This window comes from Contarinia nasturtii, unplaced genomic scaffold (genome assembly GCF_009176525.2).
Source record: "Contarinia nasturtii isolate CC-2019 unplaced genomic scaffold, AAFC_CNas_1.1 Cnas_scaffold_220, whole genome shotgun sequence".
Taxonomy (NCBI): domain Eukaryota; kingdom Metazoa; phylum Arthropoda; class Insecta; order Diptera; family Cecidomyiidae; genus Contarinia; species Contarinia nasturtii.
The window spans coordinates 3,972,034-3,993,821 of record NW_022197577.1 but is presented as its reverse complement, the minus strand read 5'-3'; the positions used below and the strand labels follow the sequence as shown (position 1 = coordinate 3,993,821).

General features: G+C 35.4%; 4 protein-coding genes across 7 annotated transcripts in view; 2 read left to right on the top strand and 2 right to left on the bottom strand.

The window, feature by feature from the left end:
- LOC116337235 (phenoloxidase-activating factor 2-like) overlaps positions 1-623 on the top strand; it is a 5,829-nt gene extending 5,206 nt beyond the window's left edge. Inside the window, exon 2 of the mRNA XM_031761632.1 lies at positions 7-623. Within this exon, the coding sequence (XP_031617492.1) occupies positions 7-623 (617 nt within the window). The remainder of the gene's footprint in view (positions 1-6) is intronic.
- Positions 624-4,802: 4,179 nt separating this feature from the next.
- On the bottom strand, positions 4,803-15,119 carry LOC116337163 (serine protease nudel-like). Of its 3 annotated transcripts, XM_031761531.1 has the most exons (26): positions 15,064-15,119; positions 14,074-14,877; positions 11,554-11,790; positions 11,397-11,489; positions 11,316-11,333; positions 11,194-11,251; positions 10,765-11,127; positions 10,618-10,696; positions 10,428-10,555; positions 10,000-10,360; positions 9,739-9,886; positions 9,502-9,656; positions 9,391-9,427; positions 8,263-9,328; positions 8,090-8,189; positions 7,837-8,020; positions 7,503-7,773; positions 6,747-7,259; positions 6,444-6,635; positions 6,209-6,369; positions 5,981-6,139; positions 5,614-5,899; positions 5,436-5,540; positions 5,260-5,367; positions 5,175-5,196; positions 4,921-5,070 (listed from the first exon to the last, which is right to left on the bottom strand). In XM_031761531.1, the coding sequence occupies exons 1-26, from the start codon at positions 15,083-15,085 to the stop codon at positions 5,038-5,040; spliced, it is 5,703 nt and encodes a 1,900-aa protein (XP_031617391.1). In that variant the 5' UTR covers positions 15,086-15,119; the 3' UTR covers positions 4,921-5,037. The 3 variants fall into 3 exon arrangements, with proteins under 3 accessions (XP_031617388.1, XP_031617390.1, XP_031617391.1); XM_031761528.1 differs by having other exon boundaries at positions 4,803-5,196; XM_031761530.1 differs by lacking the exon at positions 11,316-11,333 and having other exon boundaries at positions 4,804-5,196.
- Positions 15,120-15,898: 779 nt separating this feature from the next.
- Positions 15,899-18,358, bottom strand: LOC116337234 (UDP-glucuronosyltransferase 2B31-like). The gene is given in 10 exon segments (XM_031761631.1): positions 15,899-16,694; positions 16,736-16,821; positions 16,823-16,862; positions 16,948-17,052; positions 17,118-17,309; positions 17,379-17,606; positions 17,683-17,845; positions 17,980-18,045; positions 18,116-18,224; positions 18,355-18,358. Coding segments are annotated over 9 exon segments (1,143 nt in total). The 5' UTR covers positions 18,119-18,224; positions 18,355-18,358; the 3' UTR covers positions 15,899-16,434.
- Positions 18,359-18,771: 413 nt separating this feature from the next.
- LOC116336969 (sister chromatid cohesion protein PDS5 homolog B-like) lies at positions 18,772-21,719 on the top strand. Of its 2 annotated transcripts, none has more exons than XM_031761214.1 (6): positions 18,772-18,879; positions 19,776-19,872; positions 19,966-20,351; positions 20,455-20,662; positions 20,731-20,899; positions 20,977-21,719. In XM_031761214.1, exons 2-6 carry the CDS (start codon positions 19,792-19,794, stop codon positions 21,717-21,719), a joined length of 1,587 nt encoding a protein of 528 aa, XP_031617074.1. In that variant the 5' UTR covers positions 18,772-18,879; positions 19,776-19,791. The 2 variants fall into 2 exon arrangements, with proteins under 2 accessions (XP_031617074.1, XP_031617073.1); XM_031761213.1 differs by having other exon boundaries at positions 19,773-19,872.
- The last annotated feature ends 69 nt before the right edge of the window (positions 21,720-21,788 follow it).

The window sequence follows — 21,788 nt, the reverse complement described above, 5'->3', positions numbered from 1 at the left end:
GTCAAGAACGAAACGTAACGGATATTATCATTCACGATAATTACCTCGCCGGTAGGCTGAAAAATGACATTGCATTGATCGTGGTGGATAAATCATTGAAATTGACCAATGCTGTGAATACTATTTGTTTACCACCCCCAAGCGTTCGCACCAATGGAGGTACGATTTGCACTTCAGGCGGTTGGGGCAAAAGTGCGATCAATCAAAATGGAAAATATCAAGCAACTCCGAAAAAAATTAAACTACCAATTGTGAATCACAGAATTTGCGAGGCAATCTTATCCCCGGGATTCAAACACAATTTACCAGATAGCTTCATTTGCGCAGGCGGTGGCACATTAGATACGTATAAAGGAGACGGCGGATCACCATTATTTTGCAGAATTCCAAATGACATCGGACGATTTTATCAAACAGGCATCGCCTCTGGTGTGATGACGCGATATGAGCAAAAGATCATCGCCTCTGGCATGACGCTATATGGGATACCTGGATTGTACGTTAATGTTGCGTATTTTAGCGATTGGATCACACAACAACTTCAATTTATTAACGGGAGGATGAGACCGGAAAATATTTTATCAGAAGATTTGTTCTTTGAAAAAAGAAATTTTGAAAAATAGTCATGTTCTTAGGGAAATTGACAGAGTTTAAGGTAAAGAATCGGTTCTTTATATTGTCAAGTTTTACTATAATTTTGAATTTAACTTGTACATTTCTAGAGTTTGAGTTTTTTAATAAAGAAAATTTGTAAAAAAATGTTTGTTTGTTTTTCGTCACTTTTTTGTCTTCTTGGACTAGTATCGTCATTGAACGACATCGTTCATCGGTGTAAAGTTTGAAACCTGATAAGGAGCACCATTTGCAAAAACTTTACTGAACAACATAAGGAGACTTAAAAAGGAAGTAATTTGAACACAGTACGGAAAAGTTAGACCTATGGATGTAAGTTCCTTTTTATTTTATTTTTTTCAAATAGCCTTTGTGCGGTTGTTCATTAGCGTCGATGTTTCAGTATATTTATCAAATTAAACCGTATCATTTGAAGATAAAAAAGAATGAGTCACGGAATGGTGTTTGATTTTTAGTAGCAAAATATTAACCTTTGTCCTGTGCAGAAAACAAAATCGAATTCGAATACAATAAGAATTTTAATTTGCAACAAAATGCATCCTCGGTAATTCCACACATTTCTACGAACATATATTTCGTTTGGTTGGAAAGAGAAAGTTGTTTTCGATTGAATGAGTTCAATTCAATATTGAATTTTTTGTCGCACAATTTTTATTTTCCAATGCTATTTTTTGACAGGTCCACGTTTTTGTAATTTATTGGGCATAACTAATTTATTCAATTTAGCATATATTTGCCTGGCGGCGGGCAATGGTTGGTAATAGTGTTTCTATTTATTAATTTTATTTTAAAGATGATTATAAATATTCCGTTTATCATTGCGTGGTTTATGTTGTACAACTCAAGCAGTGTGATGCTATGATCTCATCTCTCACTGGAGCCACCAAGGAAGGCTTACACTGAAAATTTCAAATTAAGTGTACGATGATTTTGTGAAAGTGTACAGGCTTAAAATTATGAACTCTCATACATAGTATTGGGTGTATCGATTAATTTTTACCGTTTTTTGGGTGAAAATCTATATTTATTTGAATAACAAAATGAATGAGTACATTAACCAATGTATTGCCCATCGTTAGCTATGACTTCCGCCCATCTTCTTGGTAGCTTGTCGATTCCGCGTCGAAAGAATTCCTCATCTTTTGAGGCTATCCATTCATCGATCCATTTTCGCACTCCTTCAGGATTTCAAAACGATAACTCGGACAAACCCATTTGCATCGATCGAAATAAGTGGTAGTCAGAAGGAGCAAGGTCTGGAGAGTACGCGGGTTGATCAAGCCGATCCCAACTGAAGTCTTGTACTTTTTTTTAACGATGTCTGCTCGATGTGGCCTGGCATTATCATCGTGAAACACAACGTTGTCTTGTTTAGACGCTATCCTTGGCCATTTAATCTTCAATGCATGCTCCATTTTGATTAATTGCATGCGGTAGCATTGGGCTGTAACCGTTTCACCTGGTTTTAGCAGCTCATAATACACGGCACCTTTTTGATAACACCAAATGCACAGCATGACCTTCTTGCAATGAATGTCTCGTTTTGACTACGATGGTCCTGGTTGGCCTGGATCAACATACGCTCCTTTACGTTTGGGGTTGTCGTAATAGACCCACTTTTCATCGCCCGTAACAATTCGACTCAAAAAACTATGTTTTTTGTGTTCTTTGAGATGTTCTCTGCATGCTGTGATTCGTGCTTTGAGTTGATTTTCGTTCAGTTCATGTGGGACCCATTTTCCTAGCTTTCGAATCTTTTCCATTGCGTGTAAACGTTCACAAATGGTTGATTGAGAGACATTTAATTCCAATGCAAGTTGTTTTTGCGTTTGACACGAATTTTCATCCAATAATGCTTCCAAATCCGTATCTTCGAACTTTTTTGGCTGACCTGGCCGTTCTTTGTCTTCCAAATCAAAATCACCACTTTTGAATCATCTAACAGTCAGCGGTAAAAATTAATCGATACACCCAATAGTATTAGGTTATTATTTTAAATTTAACGTATTAAATTATTAGGTACTATAACTTCTAACTATGTAAACTTAGAGTTCGGATGCGTCGTATGCGAGCCGTTTCGTTTTTTTTTTTGTCGCGTCCCTCATCACTCGGTTTTCATTGTCGGGTGCGTGCGTACGTGCGCGCGCGCGCTCCTTGTATCACGAATCACGCAAGCGCCATGTTGTGAACTTCCGCCAGCCTGATTTGATTTCTTTTTCTGTTCGTATGAGTGGAAATATCCAGTTTAGTGTAGTGTACCGCACCACCACTCAAACAACATTATTGCTATTGATTATTGACTGAATTTCATATGTGGTGAAACGCGCCAAAGTAGCAAGCACCTGCTACTTTGGTGTGTAGTGTACCACCACCACTACTCAAACAACATGTATTGAGTGAATTTCATATGTGATAAAACTCGCCAAAGTAGCAAGCACTGCTTGCTATTTTGGTGTGTAGTGTGTACCGCAACACCAACACTCAAACAATATTATTGGTATTGACTATTGACTGGCTTTTATCTAAAAATCGTGACGATGAGGCAGAAAAATCGGTAAACTATTTTCTTCATTTTTTATTGCAAAAAAGCAATTGTTCATTTTTTTCTCTTCACAATCATGCATATTAGTAAGCCTCGCTGCGCGGATGGGTTCCAAAAGAAATGGTTGCTGTTGAGTTTAGAGCTATGAAACAAAACAGTATCCGCTCGAAATCGTGTAATCTATGTATCAAACAAGATGTGGAATGCACTCATCCAGCACCCAACATGGTCGAAAAATGGAAGGAATTAAAACGTAAACAAACCTTCAAGCCATTCTTCATTGTGATTTCGTAAGTTTTTTTTTATTAAAACCTAAAATGACTGGTGAATTACTTGACCAAAGTTTTTTATTTTTAAAAATTTAATTTTTATTGGAGCGATAAAAATTTATTTTTATTTTATTATCAAATAATTTTAATTTTAATATTTGAATAGATTATTCATCTTTGCTCAATTCACTGGCATTTTTGCAATGGCGCCAGTTATCGTGCAAATATTCAAAGCATATGGAAGCCCAATCGAACCGGATCGCACAGCGGCTCTTCAAAGTTTCGTAAACCATCTCGCAAACGTTTGCTTTTTATGCTTGTTAAAGTTCACCGGCAAACGAAAATTGTATTTAACAATGTTGTCTGACGTTTTTTTGTGCTCGATCGTCGTTTGGGTATATGGTTTTTTGGTGCTTCCCAATGGTTATAATTCATTCAATCGATCGGAATTCACTCTGGAAAATAAAAATCTCGCGTTTATTCCGATCATTGCGATTTTTCTCTGGAGTTTTTGTTCGTTCTGTGGTGTAAATTCAATGCCACGGTAATTTCGCTTTTTTTCACATTTGCTGTTTGTGTTATTTTCAAGTTTGATAAAATCTCATTCAAAATTCGGTTTTTCGCTTCGCGCAGGCAATTGATGTCCGAGGTGTTTCCGTACAAGTGTGTAAAAGTTGACTATCAAAGCATGCAGAAAAAAGTAATGTTTTCATAGCACACGAGGCGCTGCAACTGGAATCACTGCTGCGATGAACTATGTGATATGGTAATTAAATTTTCTATTTTTTCGATTCAAATTTCGAGGACAACATATCTTCTGTTCACCCATATAATTCATTTGCGGAGTAATTTTGACGATGGCGGCACTTTGCGGAGTTCTAACAGCACTTCTATGTGTATCATTCTTACGCAGATGATTAGTAACTTAGCTGTATGTCACGGGTACTAAGATGTTCGTTTGAACAAAATAAATATATGAATTTGCATGCTATCTCCATCGAACTCTGCACAGCCCATCGACAAAATTACTCCGCAAATGAGCTATATGGGCATTTATGATTTTATTAACACGATGTAAAACGTTAATTTTTAGCTTCATTGCAACCAAAACTTATTATAATTTGGAGACAACATTTTCACTGAGCGGAGTGGCGTTGTTTAATGCCATCTTTACTGCCGTTGGTCTGGTGCTAATGTATAAGATCTTGGCAGAAACCGAAAATCGTTCGCTAGAGGACATTGAAATGCATTTCGTCGATAATTCGAAGAAATTCACCGACCGAAAAATTGTCATTTCAAAATCGAATGGAAATTAATCAAAACAACCGAATTTATGCACGAAAAAAGGTAAAAAAAGCAATAGATTTATTCATTTTAAAAGAGAAAAAAAGTCAGATGTCTTAAGTACAGCTAATTTCAAGTTGATAACAATTCGATTTGTCGTTATCGTCCCAATGAACGTGTTGAATGGTTTTTGGGCCGTGATTAACTTTTGTTAAACGAAATTTATCGTTCAATTGAACAACGGAAAATACATTTTTCCAAATAACTTTGGTGGATTTCTTTGGATATTTCGGTTTATCCTCTTGTGCACTATCCAAAAGATGATACTGAATATTTGTTGCGTTTACGAAACCCAATTCATTGCATATATGTTTAAGTTTCACTTTTGATGGAGGATTTGGATTCGCTTTCCATAAGCATTTTGTCTGCCATTCGCCAGCCGATCGCTCAATAACACGGTAATATCCGCTTAAAAAAAGAGAACAAAAATCAAATGCCATTCAATTTGATGCTACTTAACGCTTTGCTCACCTATTTTCATATCCTTCTTCAACGCCATGACAAGATTGCTCGTCTTCGCCACGGGGACAGTCGGATTGTCCATCACAGACAAACTGAGGCGGAACACACATGCCGGAACTGTTTGGAGAGTGAAAAACAAATTAATTTTTTCTTCGTTATCAAATCGAAATTATTTCTTAACTTACTCTCCGCATCGGAAACTCTCTCGTCGACATGGGCAATTCAGATTCTCATCCGACTTATCATGGCAGTCGGGAATTCCATTACAAATTTTCCGTGGATCTGTTAATCTATCAATGTACAGGTAAAAAAATGTCAATGAATGTCTTGAAAAAAATAATGGATTTGTCTTGTTGAACTCACTCGAAATATTGGAAACAAGTGCATCCCTTTGGTTCATCACTGTGATCTTTACAGTCCGCCACTCGATCGCAAAACTTTGTTTTGGACACGCAGGTACCGTCGCCACATTGCAGCTCTTGTGGTGTACATTTCTTCTTTATCCGGCATAATTCTTCGTGTTCATCGCTGCCGTCTACGCAGTCGGGCGTTTTATCACAAACTCTGTCATTGCTAATGCATTCGCCTAATGGGCATCGATGACCAGAACAGTCAGGCATTTGTTTTGTATACGAACACAATGGCCAATCTGAAAATCAATTAGTTAATAACTTTGACTCTATTTTAAACTCTTTTTGGAAATTTCCATTGAAAGAGAAAGTATTCTTACTCAAAATCGATTCAATGCTTCGGTAACTATATTCCAGTGGCTGAATTTGTGTCAAATTATTGAAGGTGCATAGGCCGTCATCGTGTGAGAAAATTGAAATCGGATAATAAGTGTTGTTTTGCTCTGATCGACAAAAAACTAATCCGTATTTGGATGCATCTGAAATGGATTGAATTTTATTGAAATGAGTGTCTTTTCACAGCATAAAAAAGTAATGAAGACACATACCAAATGCGTCGCATTTTATATTTTCAATCAGTTCTTCGGTTTGGTAGCAATTGCTTTGTTCATCTGGGCAATCGGTCTCATTTCGTACGATTGGAATACTGACAAAACCTCCAGTCGGTCCATGCGTAATGGCGGCACAATCTTCATCATTTTCATCGATGCTAAAGATTTCAAAAAAAATTTCACGATAAAATATTGATTTTTTTTCTCTTAACATTTTCAGGATGATAATTACCGTGGCGATAAAAACGTTGGCAACGTGTATCGATCAAATTTCGGTGAATTGGCTAAATGCAATAAAATTGCGGAAGTTGAATTGTGCAAGGCGCGAACACAATCGACACGAATTATCTGCTCGGTTAGCGTTAGAACGTTGGGTGGACTCTTCGAATGTCCTAATATAACATTGATCACATGTTGGTCCAAACTATAATTGAAAAAAAAAGAGAAAAAAATGATGAAAGAAAATAGAAACGGCGAAAAAACGATTTCGATTCTTTTAGAAAATTCCACTGTTTTTCAAATAAAAATGCCATACTTGACCGAATCGATGACTGTTTTCTCGCTCAACACCCAATACCGATCCAGTAAAACGCCAATGCTTGATAAATCGCCATCAATGAAAATACTTGCAATCCATGGCGCACTGAAATTGTCAACAATTATGTCCTCTTGCCTATCATTTGCCGGAATAGGAACAATAATATTTGGCACTTTTTCGGGTTGAATGATCGGTTCAATTGGTTTCGATTGTTGTGGTTCCGTTGGGTGTGCCGTTGGTTTCGGTGTTGTCACAGGTGTATTGGTCGATGTTGGTGGTGATGTTTCGTTATCACTTGGTAAGAGCTCGCCTGGGGTTGGATTTATAATTGGCATCACCATATGTGGAACACATTGGATTGATAATGCAAAGCATTCACACGGTGCCCCAACAATAATATCGGACATGTTAAGATCATCATCATCTTGTGATACATGCAAAAATTTGTTGATGTCTAAGCTTCTTTTGAACATGAATCGAGGCATTGAGTGACGATCAAAAACTGTTTGCCTGAAAAAACCAAAAATTTCCAAGAAATTCAACAAAAAATGAAAGGAGTTGGTGATTTTCCTTCATATGAAGTGAGTCTACTGTCAAACGTCAATATATTATCGAACCCTTCTATGAAATGTACAGTGGCGCCACTTTTTGGTACTAAGTAATTCCATAGAAGGGAATTCCATTTCGATAAAATATTGACATTTGACAGCAGACTCACTTTTTCACGAACTTCTTTATTCCAAATAAATTTACCGCATAAAGTTAACTCGGTGATTGTGATCTCTGGGCTTTGCTTTAAAGTCACCGTCTTTATTGACCATGATGACATTATGCGAAACATAGCCGCTAAAACCTAGAAGTGTACATGTTTCGCCAGCCAATTCAGAGTTTTTCTGAGGTTCCATTCGTCGGACGCATCGAACCGACCATCTGCCATTCGCATTTTCACATAAAACTCCCTCATGTCTTAAGGCTGGTTTCAATTCGGCATCCATTAAGACCACTTTGCCATCGGTCAAAGCAACTGGAAAGAAAAAGAAAATGTAAAAATTCGAATATATTTTGAAACAATAATGTGATCACTTACTGCATTCCTGCTCGTCTTCGCCAAATTTACAATCCTCGTGTCCGTCACACTGCTGATCTTTTGGAATGCACTGTTTTGATTTTCGACATTCGAATTCATCTTTCTTGCACAAAGTACAACCCTTTTCGTCGCTGAGATCCAAACAATCGACGTGCTGATCGCAAATCAAATGAGCATAATCATTCTGAAAATGAACAATTCGAATTGATTAATGATAAAATATAAACAAATTTCGATCATTTTTACTCCTCACTTTCAATATATCGCGACAAGAACAGTTTTGTTCATCGGTACCGTCTTCACAGTCAGCATTTTTATCGCATCGCATTGCAATGTCTATCGTTTGGGTAATGCTATATATAAAAAAAAAAAAAAATTAATTATTCAAAACCACAAAAAAAGTTAAGGTTTAGCAAAATCACTCACTTTGTACATATGAAAATGTCGGCGCCTTCTTTAGCTTCGGGGATTATAAATCCTTCTGTAGTCGTTTCAAGCGTGCTGTTCCGTGAATTGGTTGCTTTCGTTGGGCCCAGGTCTTCTTGATCAAATACCGATGGACCTGAATCGGCTGGCTTTTCAATTGAACTTGAATGTTTCGGACTCTTTGTAGTCGTCACGAGAGGAACAGGGATTGATGTGATGTTAATATTTTTAGTAGTTTTTTTGCGTTTCGTTTTTGCTGACGGAACGGTGGTACTCAATTTTTCTGGGTGATTAGCAACCGTTGTAGTTGCAGTAGGGGTGTCAGTTACTGGATTGATTGGAAGAACTGGTTCAATGGGTTCCGTTGTTGTAGAAATCGGTCCCATGGTAACAGGTGCTTCAGTGGTTGTAGCAACCGGCTTCACAGTGTCAGGTGCTTCGGTTGTTAGTACTTCTGTTGTCGAAGCGATCGGCCTCACGGTGACAGATGCTTCCGTAGTTGTACCGACAGTGACTGGAGCTTTCGTGCTTGATTGCTTTTTCTGATCAAGTTGACCACGTGGTATATTTGAATTTTCGCCGCCTTCAGGAAGTTCATGGTCATCGGCTTTCTCTCTGCCAACTCTCTTCCTCGGTCTACCACCCGGGTGGAATGCACAATTCAATTCATCTTCGCCATTCAAACAATCGACTTGACCGTTACAAACAAATTCCTTTGAAATGCAGCGACCACTCCAAACACACGTAAAACCAGGACATTCACGTTTTGTAAAAGCGGCGGTTGTTCGAAGATCTGAATTGATCATTGTATTGATCCAGTCAATATACAAGGCGACACGTGTATAAACTGTAGGTCGACCACATCTCTCAGCATTACTAATAATACCAGCAATATAAAATTCGTTTGGATCCAAATTACTTCGGCATATTAATGGTCCTCCACTGTCGCCCTGACAAGCGCCGATGCCACCATCTTTTTCACCAGCACAAATCTCATTGCCACTGATGTCAACTGATGTCTTACAATTCTCCATTATTGGTACATTCACTTCTTCCAAATTGTCGGCTAAAAACAAAAAAAACGAAAAGATGAGAAACAATTCAGTAGAAAGAATCAGCCAAAATTACGACTCGATCCACCCTCGGATAATCTACCCCAACCAACCTTCAAAAAGTACACACATGAGTTAGAATAAATATTTCAACACCAGAAATGTTCAAAATTAAAATAATGCTTACAACAGTACAAGTGGTTCCTGGTGGTGGTCCGTCCATCCAATTTAGATCCATTTGATTGGTAACTCGTTCGGGAGATGGTAAACAAATTGGCCGTATCCATCGATTGAAAATCAATGGCTTTTCCATGCGGAGCAATGAGATATCATTTAAAAAAACTGAAACAAAAAAATGCATTATTTTTTTTTCAACAGTTAATTGAATGGGATGAAAAATTATTGAAAAAAAAAATGAGATTACCAGTTCCAACATAACCATCATTTATAATAACAGCATCAACCTTTCGGATTTGAACCTCAGGCGCAAAACTATACCGACGAAGCAAACCGGCATGCACTTCATAGTAATGTTGACCGGCTTTCATCACACAGTGAGCAGCCGAAATGACCTATTCAGAAGAAGAAAAACCGTTTTTTTATCATACTTCAAGTTCTTATTCTACGGTGGATTTTGCGGTGGATTTAAAATAATAAATCAGAAAAATTCCAAATAATAAATTACCCAAAACTCGTTGAAAATCGTACCACCACAAAGGAACTTTCCGTCTTTGTAAATGGCAACAATGTATGGCCAACTATGAGGTCCAGATCGGTCTCCGCCAACGATTCGTAGATATTCATCACGTTTGCGGCGCTCATTTTCATTTCGAATACGAAGTTTTGGTAGATTCGACAAAGGTTTTTTAATGCTACCACATTTCATCGGTGGACACTTGACTCGAATATGAATATCTCGTCCTTTTTGAGTGGAACAGGTATCAAAAAATCGAATCCGATTCGATAAATGTTCCCTCTCATCGTACGAAGACAATGAAATAAATTTGCCCGGCAATAGGCCAAAATGACTTTGAACTTCTGGAAATCTGCAAAAAATTCGCGGTTTTTCTTTAAATAAATGAAGTAATCTTAAGAAATGTGTGAATAATTTACCCGGACAGTTCACCCATTTCGGATTCGCATGCGTCTTTGGCCCAATTCAATGAATACTCACACACCGGATACCAACGTCCGCGGTAGTTTCGATATAGAACACCTTCGGTGTTCGGCACCATAAACGACTGCAACCAAAACCAACGAAATCAGTGTGAAAAATGATTAAAAATCTGTCATCTTCACATACCGTATGCAATCCAATGCGCTTGATTAGCATTGAACAATCCTCTTCGTCCTTTCCGTTCAAACAATTTGTGAAACCATCGCTAAAAAAATAAAAAAAATACAGTTTTTTTCAATTTGATCCAAATTTGAATGAAAAAGACTTTCTTACCATTTCTGATCTAAAGTGAAACACATGGCGCCCAATACGGTTTTCTCGTCAGCATTATTGTAGCATGAATATGAGTGTTTGTTGCAGCCAAAACATCCAATTTCATCGGCACCCAAAGGACAATCCAAATATCCGTCACAAATTTTATCGGAATTCAGGCGAGACACACATGAACACGATGTTTCATCGCTGGCGTCCAAGCAATCAACCACACCGTCACACCATTTTTCATTTGTAACACATTGATGCGAATTTATACATGATGTTTCACCTTCTTTGCATGTATTAAACGGACTTATGGTATTGTTCGGCAACATTTGATTCGGAAGCGGTTTAGGTGTCGGAATAGGCAACGGATCACAGCTACGAAAGGATATTCAAGGATATTCAAAAAAAATATATTCGGTTTGATTGGTTTTGTTCACTCACCCAATAGCACTGCCAGTTTCTCCGAATATCGGCGTATTTGAATCAACAATAAAATTTGCTGGAAAGATTAAAAAAAATTGAAATAAAATTAATTTAATTTTTTTTTGTTCGGAAAATCTTACGATCTGTTACACCGCCACCTGTAGCCGATGAAATAAACTGTTATTGCAGTGCTATGAACTGTTGTTGGTTTAAAAACTTACATTGGTAAACTGGTACTGTCTGCACTGGTACTGTCTGCACAAACATGCATACGGGACTCGAAACTGGAATGGAACGCACGACTGGCACAACAACTGTAAATCGATTCAGACGAAATCAATAAATTAAATTATTTAAAATTCAAAAAAGCAAACATACCACCAATGGGACTAAATTGTTGCTGTATTTGCTGCTGCGGTTGCTGTTGTGGGAAATTTCGGTTTTTATTTGTTATTTGGCTTTGGAAATTCTGGTTATTATAAGGTTGAACGTTGTTCGTGACAAATCCGCTTGATGTGTATCCAGGCAAATTGCCGCCAGAAGCCGATTGATCCATGTGTGTGTTTTGACTACGGGCTAATTGTTCACAAAACTGCATAACTTGACCACTTTGGTCTATGTATGATAAAAAATCATAATCCTTAACTTTAATTAAATCCTTAAACCTTAATCATATTGAGGACTGTTTGAAATGTTATAACAGAAAAAAGTCATTGTGTTTCATTAAAATTTGCGATCTGATGGTTTTTTGGCATTCTGAAGCCGAATTTTTGGGTTTCAGGACAAAAAAATCAGGGGTTAAGGGGTTCAGACCGCTGACCTCCCTAGGGGGTGGGGGGAGTTGAGGGCAGCTGACCCAAAAAATTTCTCTTATCATTCTAAACAACTTTGTGGAATATAATTTTTTGATCCGATGAGAAAATCGACATCAACAAAAAAAAATTGGAAAAAAAGAGGTAAACGACCATTTTTGCCAGTTTTTGTATGGAAATCGTATCAAAACGTTGTTATATCGCAAAATAAATGTCAAAAATGAATGCCTCGACCCCAAAAACCCCCGCATACACCTTTGGCTAGAAAAAAATAATGTTTTTTTGAATTTTAAATGCAATATCTAAGTCGATTTTTAAATATTTTGGAATATATCTATCTAAAAAAATGCGGAGGCTCGAAATTCATTTTAGACATATGGTTTCTTGGGAAAAAATTCTTAAAATGATCAAAAAAACACCGTGAGAGGGTACGCTACATCGACAAAAAATTTGACTCACCCTAGTATATATATATTTGTGTTGAATTTTATACTATATATACGATACTGTTAAAGTTCTTTTAAATATGAATTATCCAATTAAAGAATCGATAAATCGTGTTCGAAATGCGAAAATCGCAATTACGGTCTTGGTTCAACAAAATGCATTAACGAAACTGCTTAAAATACTAATTTTAGCAGGAATTAACTATTTACCAAAAGACGGCCGTACACTTTTAACTACACCCAGATTTGTTGACATTGAAAACCGCTCAGGAGAAAAATATTGGTATGGTGGTCTTGTTAATGGTCTGAAAACAGTATTTTCCAATCTTTCTAAATCTAACATAAATATCGACGGCCTACCCTTATTCAAAAGTCCAACGGTCGAATTTTGGCCCATATTGGCCTCTTCAAATAACGAAAAAAATTTTTTGATGGAAACGCCAGAGAATCGCAATAAACTTTATGATGATGAGCCACCAAGTAGGCTGCCAGTAAATCCAAATCATCACGCTTTTTGACTATGAGTTTGGACGAAACGTACGATCTAATACGCTATTTTCGAAAAGTGGCCAAGGAAAAAGAATTTAAAGACTGCGATCGGTGAGTCATCGACTCTTTTTTTATCGATTTTTCTTAACCTCAATTACTTGAGCTTATAACTGCAGTATTTTGATGACCGAAGCATTTGTAACACTGCCAGAAATAATAAGATATTATGGAAAAGTACGAAGAGGCGTGCTAACTGACTATGCAGCCGAAATTCCATTTAATTTTATTTTGGGCGAAACCGATGATCAATCGACGGCACCAGAAATTGTTGAGAAAATTTCTAGTTGGATTTAAGAAATGCCAAAAGCGGCGAAAATTCATCCAAATTGGATTGAAAGTGACGAAAAGAATGAGTTTTTAAAAAAAATCGATTTGAAGGGGGAAAAGTTCTCATTTTTATACTTTTCGATTTGAATTGTTTTTAGCTTGGCAACCATCATTACCCCAGAATTTCTACGAAATATGGAAATTGACGAACCGATATTTTTAACATATTGACAAAAACATTGCCAGGCATTGCCATAACTTACTATGTAAAAAACGTTTTTTTATATATAAAACTCAATTTAATAGTGTTTATTGTACTAATTATTATTATAAAATTTAAAATTTTGGAAAAAAGGTGAGGAGATAGGAATGACGTGGGAGAATGCGGTTGATAAAAGGGTTTGCACAGTGAATAGAGAGCCACTTTATGAACGTTGCCGTGATAAATATCGAACACCGATGCAATGGGATGAGACGGCAAGTGCTGGATTCAGCACGGCTAAAAGCTGGCTTCCCGTCACCGACAATTACAAATGTATCAATGTTGATTTCCAAAAAAAGAAGGATCGCAGTCATTTGAAGATTTTTCAAAAATTATCAACATTACGACGAAATCCAACAATGAAATATGGTGCGCTTGAAATTCATGCTCTTAACGAACACACTTTATGATTTCCCCTCAAAAACGTAATCGTAAAAAATCAAAATGTAAAAAGACTCGTATTTTTCAAAAAAAAATTAATGAATTTGAACGAAAATTCAAATTTTGGAAATATCTTTTTAAAATTAATCCTTCTTCTTGATTAAAATTGTAAAACACTTACCACCACTATTTGGAGTTTTCAACTGATTGATTTTCTCATTATCACGAAACGTTGCATGTGATGATTGTAAGCGACTTGGATGAAAATTCTGTACTGACAAACGATGTGGTGCTGGTGGTCTTGGCATTGCTTGTGGTGGATTTGGTGTATCATCAACATTCCATAAATTCATTCGTTTTTTATCTAATTCTTCGTGAATGCGTGGAAAATGTGTAAACGATTTCATATTATGTGGCACTTTTTCTTCTTGATTCACTTCATTAAGCGGTTCTCCAATTGGTTCCGGCCACGGCGGCAATGGTAATTCTCGCTGAACAATTTTTTGATGAACGGTTTGAAAATCTTGATCACCTTCACCGAGTGCTTTAATTTCGTGATAAATAGCTTCACTTATTTTAACCATTTCATTGAAATATTTGGCACATTCACGTTTGTCGGCACTGGTCTTTTTACAGAACTGATATTGCACTTTTAACTGTTGTAAATTTTCAGTCAATCGTTTTGTTCTTAAACTTTTTGCTTGCACGGGCATTCCGAAGTGGACGGGATCAACTGACGAAAATCGCTTTTGACGATGTCCAAATTCACTTTTTTGGCCATCGAATTTACGCACTTTATTGACATTATTGAAGTTAACTTTTTCAATCGTCGATCGTTTGAGACGCTCTTTTGTTTCAACCACTTCAACATTTTTCAGTAAGAAAAACAGCACTAGCACAAAACAAATGCATAAACTTCCGATGATGAATAAAATTCTCTTCGTTCCTGCCAATCGAACGTTACATATTAGAAACTGTTCGCTATCTATTTTAAAGAAAGAAACAAACAGAAATTTGAGAAAAAAACTCGTTGAAACAAAGAAAAAAAACACATTTGAAACACTTTAAAAATTTGAAAAGGAGACACAAAACTAAAAAATATCGAATTTAATCCAAAAATCACCAAAGAAAGAAATATTCAATTTTTAACAAAAAAAATAATAAAAATTACCATTTAACTGAGACACTTTCATTATTTCTGTCTCTATCACTGTTAATTTAATGAAATAGCACCGATCACGAAAGTAAATATTAAATCGTCACTGGTCTTGAAGCAAATGTGAAACCTATCAAGTTGCAGATTATTAATTAAACCATAATCCCTCGTATTTTTGTGCTGGATCAGCAAAAGTGACTCGAAGCAAACATTTGAAAACCAAGAAACCAAAGTAACATGAAACTTTGGAATTTTTAGGCCAATGTATACGTAAAGCAAAACAAGTGATCGTTTTTATTTTGAAAAGTGAACGCACTCGAAACCTAATTCGATTTTGATGCGTGTTACAATCTTCTTTTCATTGCGTTGGTCAGGGTTTTTTTGTGCAATTCATAAAATAACTCAAAAACGCATTCGAAATACCAAAAAAAAAAAAAAAAATTTCGGAAAGACAAGACATTGCGAGAAAAAATCACATCGTGTGCAACGTGTGACTGAAAATAGATAGAACATACATGTCATCAAATTCTTCTTCGAAAAAAGTGATTCACAGAAGCACCGAGTATGTATGAAGTGACATTTGAGTAAATTTATATATGAATGAACATCGAACAGAAGCGAGCGATGTCTTTTGTTCTGCATTTTTCCTTTCATAAATTCAATTGGACGGGAATCTCACTCATATTTGTATCTAAATAAAACCAGTAAGCCCATTAATTAAAAAAAATTGTTTGCAATTGCTTTATTTTGTGTTAAATCGATCAAATTTCAAAACAATTTTTGTCTTTATTTTGTATGAAAAAAAAAAGTTATTTTGAATATTTATAAATAGTGGTATAATAAAATTTGCGTGTGTTATCAAGAGTCAAAAAATGACACTGTTTTATTGTGGAAATGCATTCGCCATTCTATTACCTTAGGTCATTGGCATATATATTAACAAACGAAATGTTTGAGAAAATCTTCAAAACAAATGTTGAAAAAAAAACTTGTCATTACTATCTAAAAAATCTATAAAAATTGCATATTTTCTGTTTCTAAACTGTCTTAAACTATCTAACTTGAAAAGTTAAAAAAAATCCATAAATATCACAGTTATGTTAATTATTCGGTTTAAATTGTTCGTCAATGCCAAAAATTGAACTGGGTCTCGTTGGCATTTCATTGCCTTCTTTTACGTTCGCATCTGGATACATCTTGCCAATTTTAGGATCGGTTATTTTCTTCGTATTGTTGTTCGCTGTGATGTATAAACTGCTACGTACCTTCGCATGTGACGGACGACGCATTCTCAGCAAGATATTTTAATATGCTGTGGATGGCAGCAGCGCTGAGCAAAACTCTGTGTATGTGATAAAAATGATTACAAATGGTGCCAAGATAATGTCAAGCATCAAATAACTGCATATGAACTGCATTTGATTTCAGGTGCTTAGCACCATTATGTCGAGCCACATACTCGATCCAAAACATAGATTCGTCCATCGGATGTACTAGGTTATCTATAAACACTCGTGCTAGTTCTTTTGCTCGATTGTAATAAGACTTGTTTACTAATAATTCGCTTATACGCAAAAAAAGATTTTCCGTTGTAATATCCGCAAATGGTATTTGTGCATTTCCAATTGCAACCGATTTCAATGAATTTCGCATTTGAACTTTGAAGAATGGAATGAATATATCTTTTCCGGTGGCATATCAGTCGATTGAACAAATGATCCGAGTGAGAAGATTATTGCTCCATCCTTCGAATTGTCGAGGAATTCTTTCAAGTTTCAGTGGTTTTATATGAGCACCTCCAATATTTATTATACCTAAACAATTATGAACACGTCATATTTATTTCATAGAAAATTCAACTTCATTTGACTAAATCGTTGGGTGAAAAATTAACATTACCTGGCATTTGTGGCCGTGGTTTGGAGGTACTTCGATGCGTATTTGTTAGAATCAACGAAATATTTCGATATAACTCCTGTACGGAGGGTAATCTAACGCCATTCTCTAATTCAATATTTCATTTAATTTCACAATGTTTTGATTTATGAAAAAGAAATTGTTCCACCTACGTGCCAAATGTCCAAAATATCGCTGTGCGATCTCATTTTGTCGCGGCAAAACAATCCATTCTCTAAGCATCAAATCGTATAATGACAGTATTAGATTGTAAACTCTTTCATAATACGTCATATCATCGCCATATGGAAGAATCAATAACATTCCCATTGCTCGATCAAAAAAATCAGAATATCCATATGTGCCTAAATTTAAAAAAAAAATCGAACAATTATTTACGAGAAGAATCCTTCAACTATAATAAAAAAACACACAAATCGTAACAACTGGAGCATTGAATTTATAACCAAACATTAGCCAACTCTCATGGAAAAATTCCTCATTAATAACCAAATCGAAATGTAAATTGTCACTGTTTATGACCTTTTGTACATTTGGATGATTTAATCCGTAATCACTTGTTGGTGTTGAAATTTGTTCATACAAATGAAGCGTATCAAAATCAGTTCTGTTGCTTTTTCTGAATACGTCGTCTTTTGCAACTATAGTTCAATGAAATTTATTTTAAAAAAAATATTCAATATTTTTTTTGGAGTTTTGTAAGTAATATTTACAAACGGCTGATAAATCGAACGGGATCTATTAAAATTTCCGTGTAATTTGGTGAACTAAAGTTGTTAATTTTCTTATTTACAACGGCAGTCACTTCATGGCCGCGGCTTACCAACTCCTTAACAAAAGTCTGTAGTAAAAACCAATGACTGGGACCGGGAAACGGGACCTTCGAATGTAACAATATCGAGATTTTTCATATTTATTATAAACGAAAAATATTTCCTAGCAATGAGGATATTTTCCTCTCAACAAAAATATTTCCTGGAATATTTCTTTCGGCAAAAAAAAGTTTTTACTCACCAAAAACAATATCTTATATCCATTCGAAAAAGCAATTAGTGATAAAATAACAATCAAATGGTATTTCTAAAAGATATGTCAGATAATCAGTTTGAAAAATTCAAAACTATTTCGAATAGAAATTGCAATTTCCTACCATTTTTAGTTCAGGAGAATTGATTTTAACGTAAAAACTGTGAACGTGATTAAAATCGAATGATTTTCCTAAGTAGAGTTCCGAAAAATATATGGTGTTCTTTGGTGTACTTGAAAGATAAGTAAAAAGAAGATAAGTAAAGAGAGAGACGGTCACCATTAGTAGTACAAATGTTATACAACAAGTAGAACTTTTTGTTTCAATCATTTCATTAATATAAAAAAATATTAATCATATACCCGGTAAAATTGCAAGTCATCCAAAAAACAACACATTAAAATGTTGTAACAATATAAATTGTAGTTCATTGAATTATTCAAAATATTGCTTGCAATTGACTATTTATTTTACAATATCTCCGTTGTCGTTTTATCCATTCATTTTTTGTTTTCAATTTCAAAAATGTACTAAAAAAGTTAATAAAGAATGGCGCGCGCGTGCTTCAAATGGAGACGGTCGTTCAGTGTGTTATAATGTGAACCAAATAGCGGCAAACGCTGTCAACTGATGACAGCGATAAAAATTACCGGCTGCGATTGCTGTATGAGACGAAATATTGGTCTAAATGCCAAGTTTGTTCAAGCCATCTAGTGGTGTTGCTATTAACTAAGACAAACACATACAGCACCCAAAAATATATATATACATATAGCAGACGCCATTGAAACACAGATTTTCTTATTGATCGTACGAAGCAAACCCTACGAGGATTTATTTGTTGTTTAAAATTTGTTGGAAGACCAGAGAAATAATTTGAGTAAAATGTGTGTACACTATTGAAAATGATATGTTTTACTAAATTAAGTAGAAAATTAATGTATTTCTTAAGTGCATACGTCAAATAAAATTAAAAAAAAAGTTGTAGTGTGAAGCAAAGTGAAAGAGAGAAAAGAACCATTTAATGTTTGTTTGTTTGTCGCTACATTTGATTTGAGTTTCGGAACGCCAGCCATTGAGAAAAAAAGAAGAAGAGCGCATTAAAAGCACACACACAATCGAAATAATACGAAACAAACGGAATTTTTTTGTAGCAAAAAAAAATAATTTCTCAGTTTTTAATTGTATTGCAGTGATTATGATTTATTTTTATATTTATTTTCATTTTGCATAATAATATGGCGAAAAATGCGAAATATGACAGAAATTTGTCGGAAATGAAATCCGTAGAGACGATATAATGTGTGCATTATTGCACATTCTTCATCTTTCATTTATTTTTTCATTCTACGGCGTATTTTCATATCAATTTTCATGCCAATTGCAGTGAGCCACTTTTTTGAAATCTATTTCGGTGTTGTTAGTACCTTCATTTTAAATCATACAAATACCCAGCATCCATCAATATAGAACAATGAGTCCATTTTTATTGGTCCTTATCAAAAATACCGCAAAGTTTGCTATTTATCAGAATTTCACGCACAATATCGAGACTGTTCATATTTATCATAAACAAAAAATATTTCTTTTAGAAAAAAAAATGTTTTTACTCGAACCACGGGTATATTTGACGCGCGAGTTTGGATATATTTGTGTGTGCGTGTGTGTGTGTGTGTGTTGTATATGTATTGAGTTGAATTTATACTAAAATTTCGTAAAATATGTTAGAAATGAAATTTGGATATTGATTGAAAATAAATGTTTTTCTTTAATTCTAAAGCAGAAAATAGTGAATAGACATGTCGGAAGTCGTGTATCCGCAAGGGTGTAAGCCCCTCAGAGAAGATTTGGGTCCAGATGAGCTCATACGGCGACTCAAAGTAAGTAAAATTCAAAGACATTTTTGGCATTTCAATTATATTTCCAATTGAATATTTTGAGAATTTGACGAATTTTTGTAATTATTGCTCTAGAGCTTGGCACATACTCTACAAACAATGAGTCAAGATGAGAACAAATATCAGGCGTATATACCATTGGCATTGCATTTAGTTGACGATTATTTTCTAACACACTCATCGCGTGATGTTCAGTTGTTGATTGCATGCTGTATTGCTGATGTGTTGCGTGTATATGCACCTGAAGCACCATATAAAGAAGCCGACCAAGTGAAACTGATTTTCATGTTTCTTATTCGTCAACTGGAAGGTTTGAAAGATCCCAAAGATCCGGCATTCAAGCGATATTTCTATCTCTTGGAGAATTTGGCTTATGTTAAATCATTCAACATGTGCTTCGAATTGGAGGAATCTCAAAACATTTTCTGCAGCCTATTCAGCCTTTTCTTTAGAATTGTAAAGTGAGTACGGACAATCGAACATTAATTATTCATTAGAACACATTTTATGGCCAATCAAAAACTAACTGAAAATAAATCAAATCTCAATTTTTAATTATTTTAGCGATGAGCACAGTGGCAAAGTGAAATCTTTCATGTTGGACGTATTATGCCCGCTTATCACCGAATCAGATAATGTTTCATCACAATTGCTCGACATCATTCTTATTAACATAGTTGAGCCACAAAAGTCTTCAAAAAAGAACGCTTATCATCTAGCAAAAGAACTGATCATTAAAACAAATGAGACTATGGAACAGTATATTCAACAGGTACGCTTGTTTATATAACTTCCAATCCAAAATTCATGAGTATTGAATGCATACATTTTGAATTTCAGTTCTTCAACCAAGCATTGGTCATGGATAAGGTCAATAAGACTTATCAAATTTCTTCAAGAATCTACGATTTAATCTATGAATTAAATGTCATATGTCCAAGTATTTTACTGCAAGTATTGCCACAACTTGAATGCAAACTAAAAGCTGGATCAGAATCCGAGCGTTTGAGTAAGTTTTATCAGTAATTTCTTCTTATCAAAACGCTTCTTTTATACTCATTTTATCTTCTTTTCTCGAATGAATAGAGGCCGTAGCATTGTTGGCGCGTATGTTTTCGGAAAAAAATTCGACGCTTGCCAAACAATATAGTGCATTGTGGCGGCAGTTTATTCAACGTTTCTGTGACATTGCCGTACCAATTCGTGTGAAATGTGTTCAAAGCAGCATGCACTTTTTATTAAATCATCCGGAATTGCGTGATGAAATTATCGAAGCGCTAAAATTTCGTCAACATGACGGTGATGAGACCGTTCGTTATGAAGTAGTAATGGCAATTGTTGAAACGGCCAAACGCGATTTTCGCATTGTATCCGAATCAGAGGATCTATTAGAGTTTGTGAAAGAGCGCACACTGGACAAAAAGTTTAAAATTCGCAAAGAAGCAATGAGCGGTTTGGCTTTGATTTATAAAAAATATTTGAGTGACGTTGATGTGCCGGAAGCAACGAAAAAAGCTGTCAATTGGATAAAAGATAAAATTCTTCATGGATACTATATGACTGGGCTAGAAGATCGATTGTTGGTCGAACGTTTACTTATCACATGCCTAGTGCCGTACACATTAAGAGCCGAAGATCGTATGAAAAAATTGTACCAACTACTTGGAACCATTGACGATAATGCTATTAAGGCATTCATTGAATTACAAAAGAACCAGTTGAAAGTTCGCAAAAGTGTTTCGGATTGGGTCAAATTACATCGCGCTAAGGAGGTTACACCAAAAATTCAAAAAGAAATGAACATCATGTGTCAAGCAATTTCAAAGTGAGTAAAAAAAAATCACATTTTTAAAGTGAACAATTTGTCACTTGTAGTTGAGAGAAGAAGCTAACACTTC

Coding starts and splice junctions, on each gene's coding strand:
- LOC116336969 (XM_031761214.1), top strand. CDS start 19,792: ATGTCGGAAGTCGTGTATCCGCAAGGGTGTAAGCCCCTCAGAGAAGAT. Junction 20,352..20,454: donor CTTTTCTTTAGAATTGTAAA/GTGAGTACGGAC, acceptor TAATTATTTTAG/CGATGAGCACAGTGGCAAAG. Junction 20,900..20,976: donor ATCAGAATCCGAGCGTTTGA/GTAAGTTTTATC, acceptor TCGAATGAATAG/AGGCCGTAGCATTGTTGGCG.
- LOC116337163 (XM_031761528.1), bottom strand. CDS start 15,085: ATGAAAGTGTCTCAGTTAAATG. Junction 11,490..11,553: donor ACAATTTAGTCCCATTGGTG/GTATGTTTGCTT, acceptor ATCGATTTACAG/TTGTTGTGCCAGTCGTGCGT. Junction 8,190..8,262: donor GACATTTTCATATGTACAAA/GTGAGTGATTTT, acceptor TTTTATATATAG/CATTACCCAAACGATAGACA.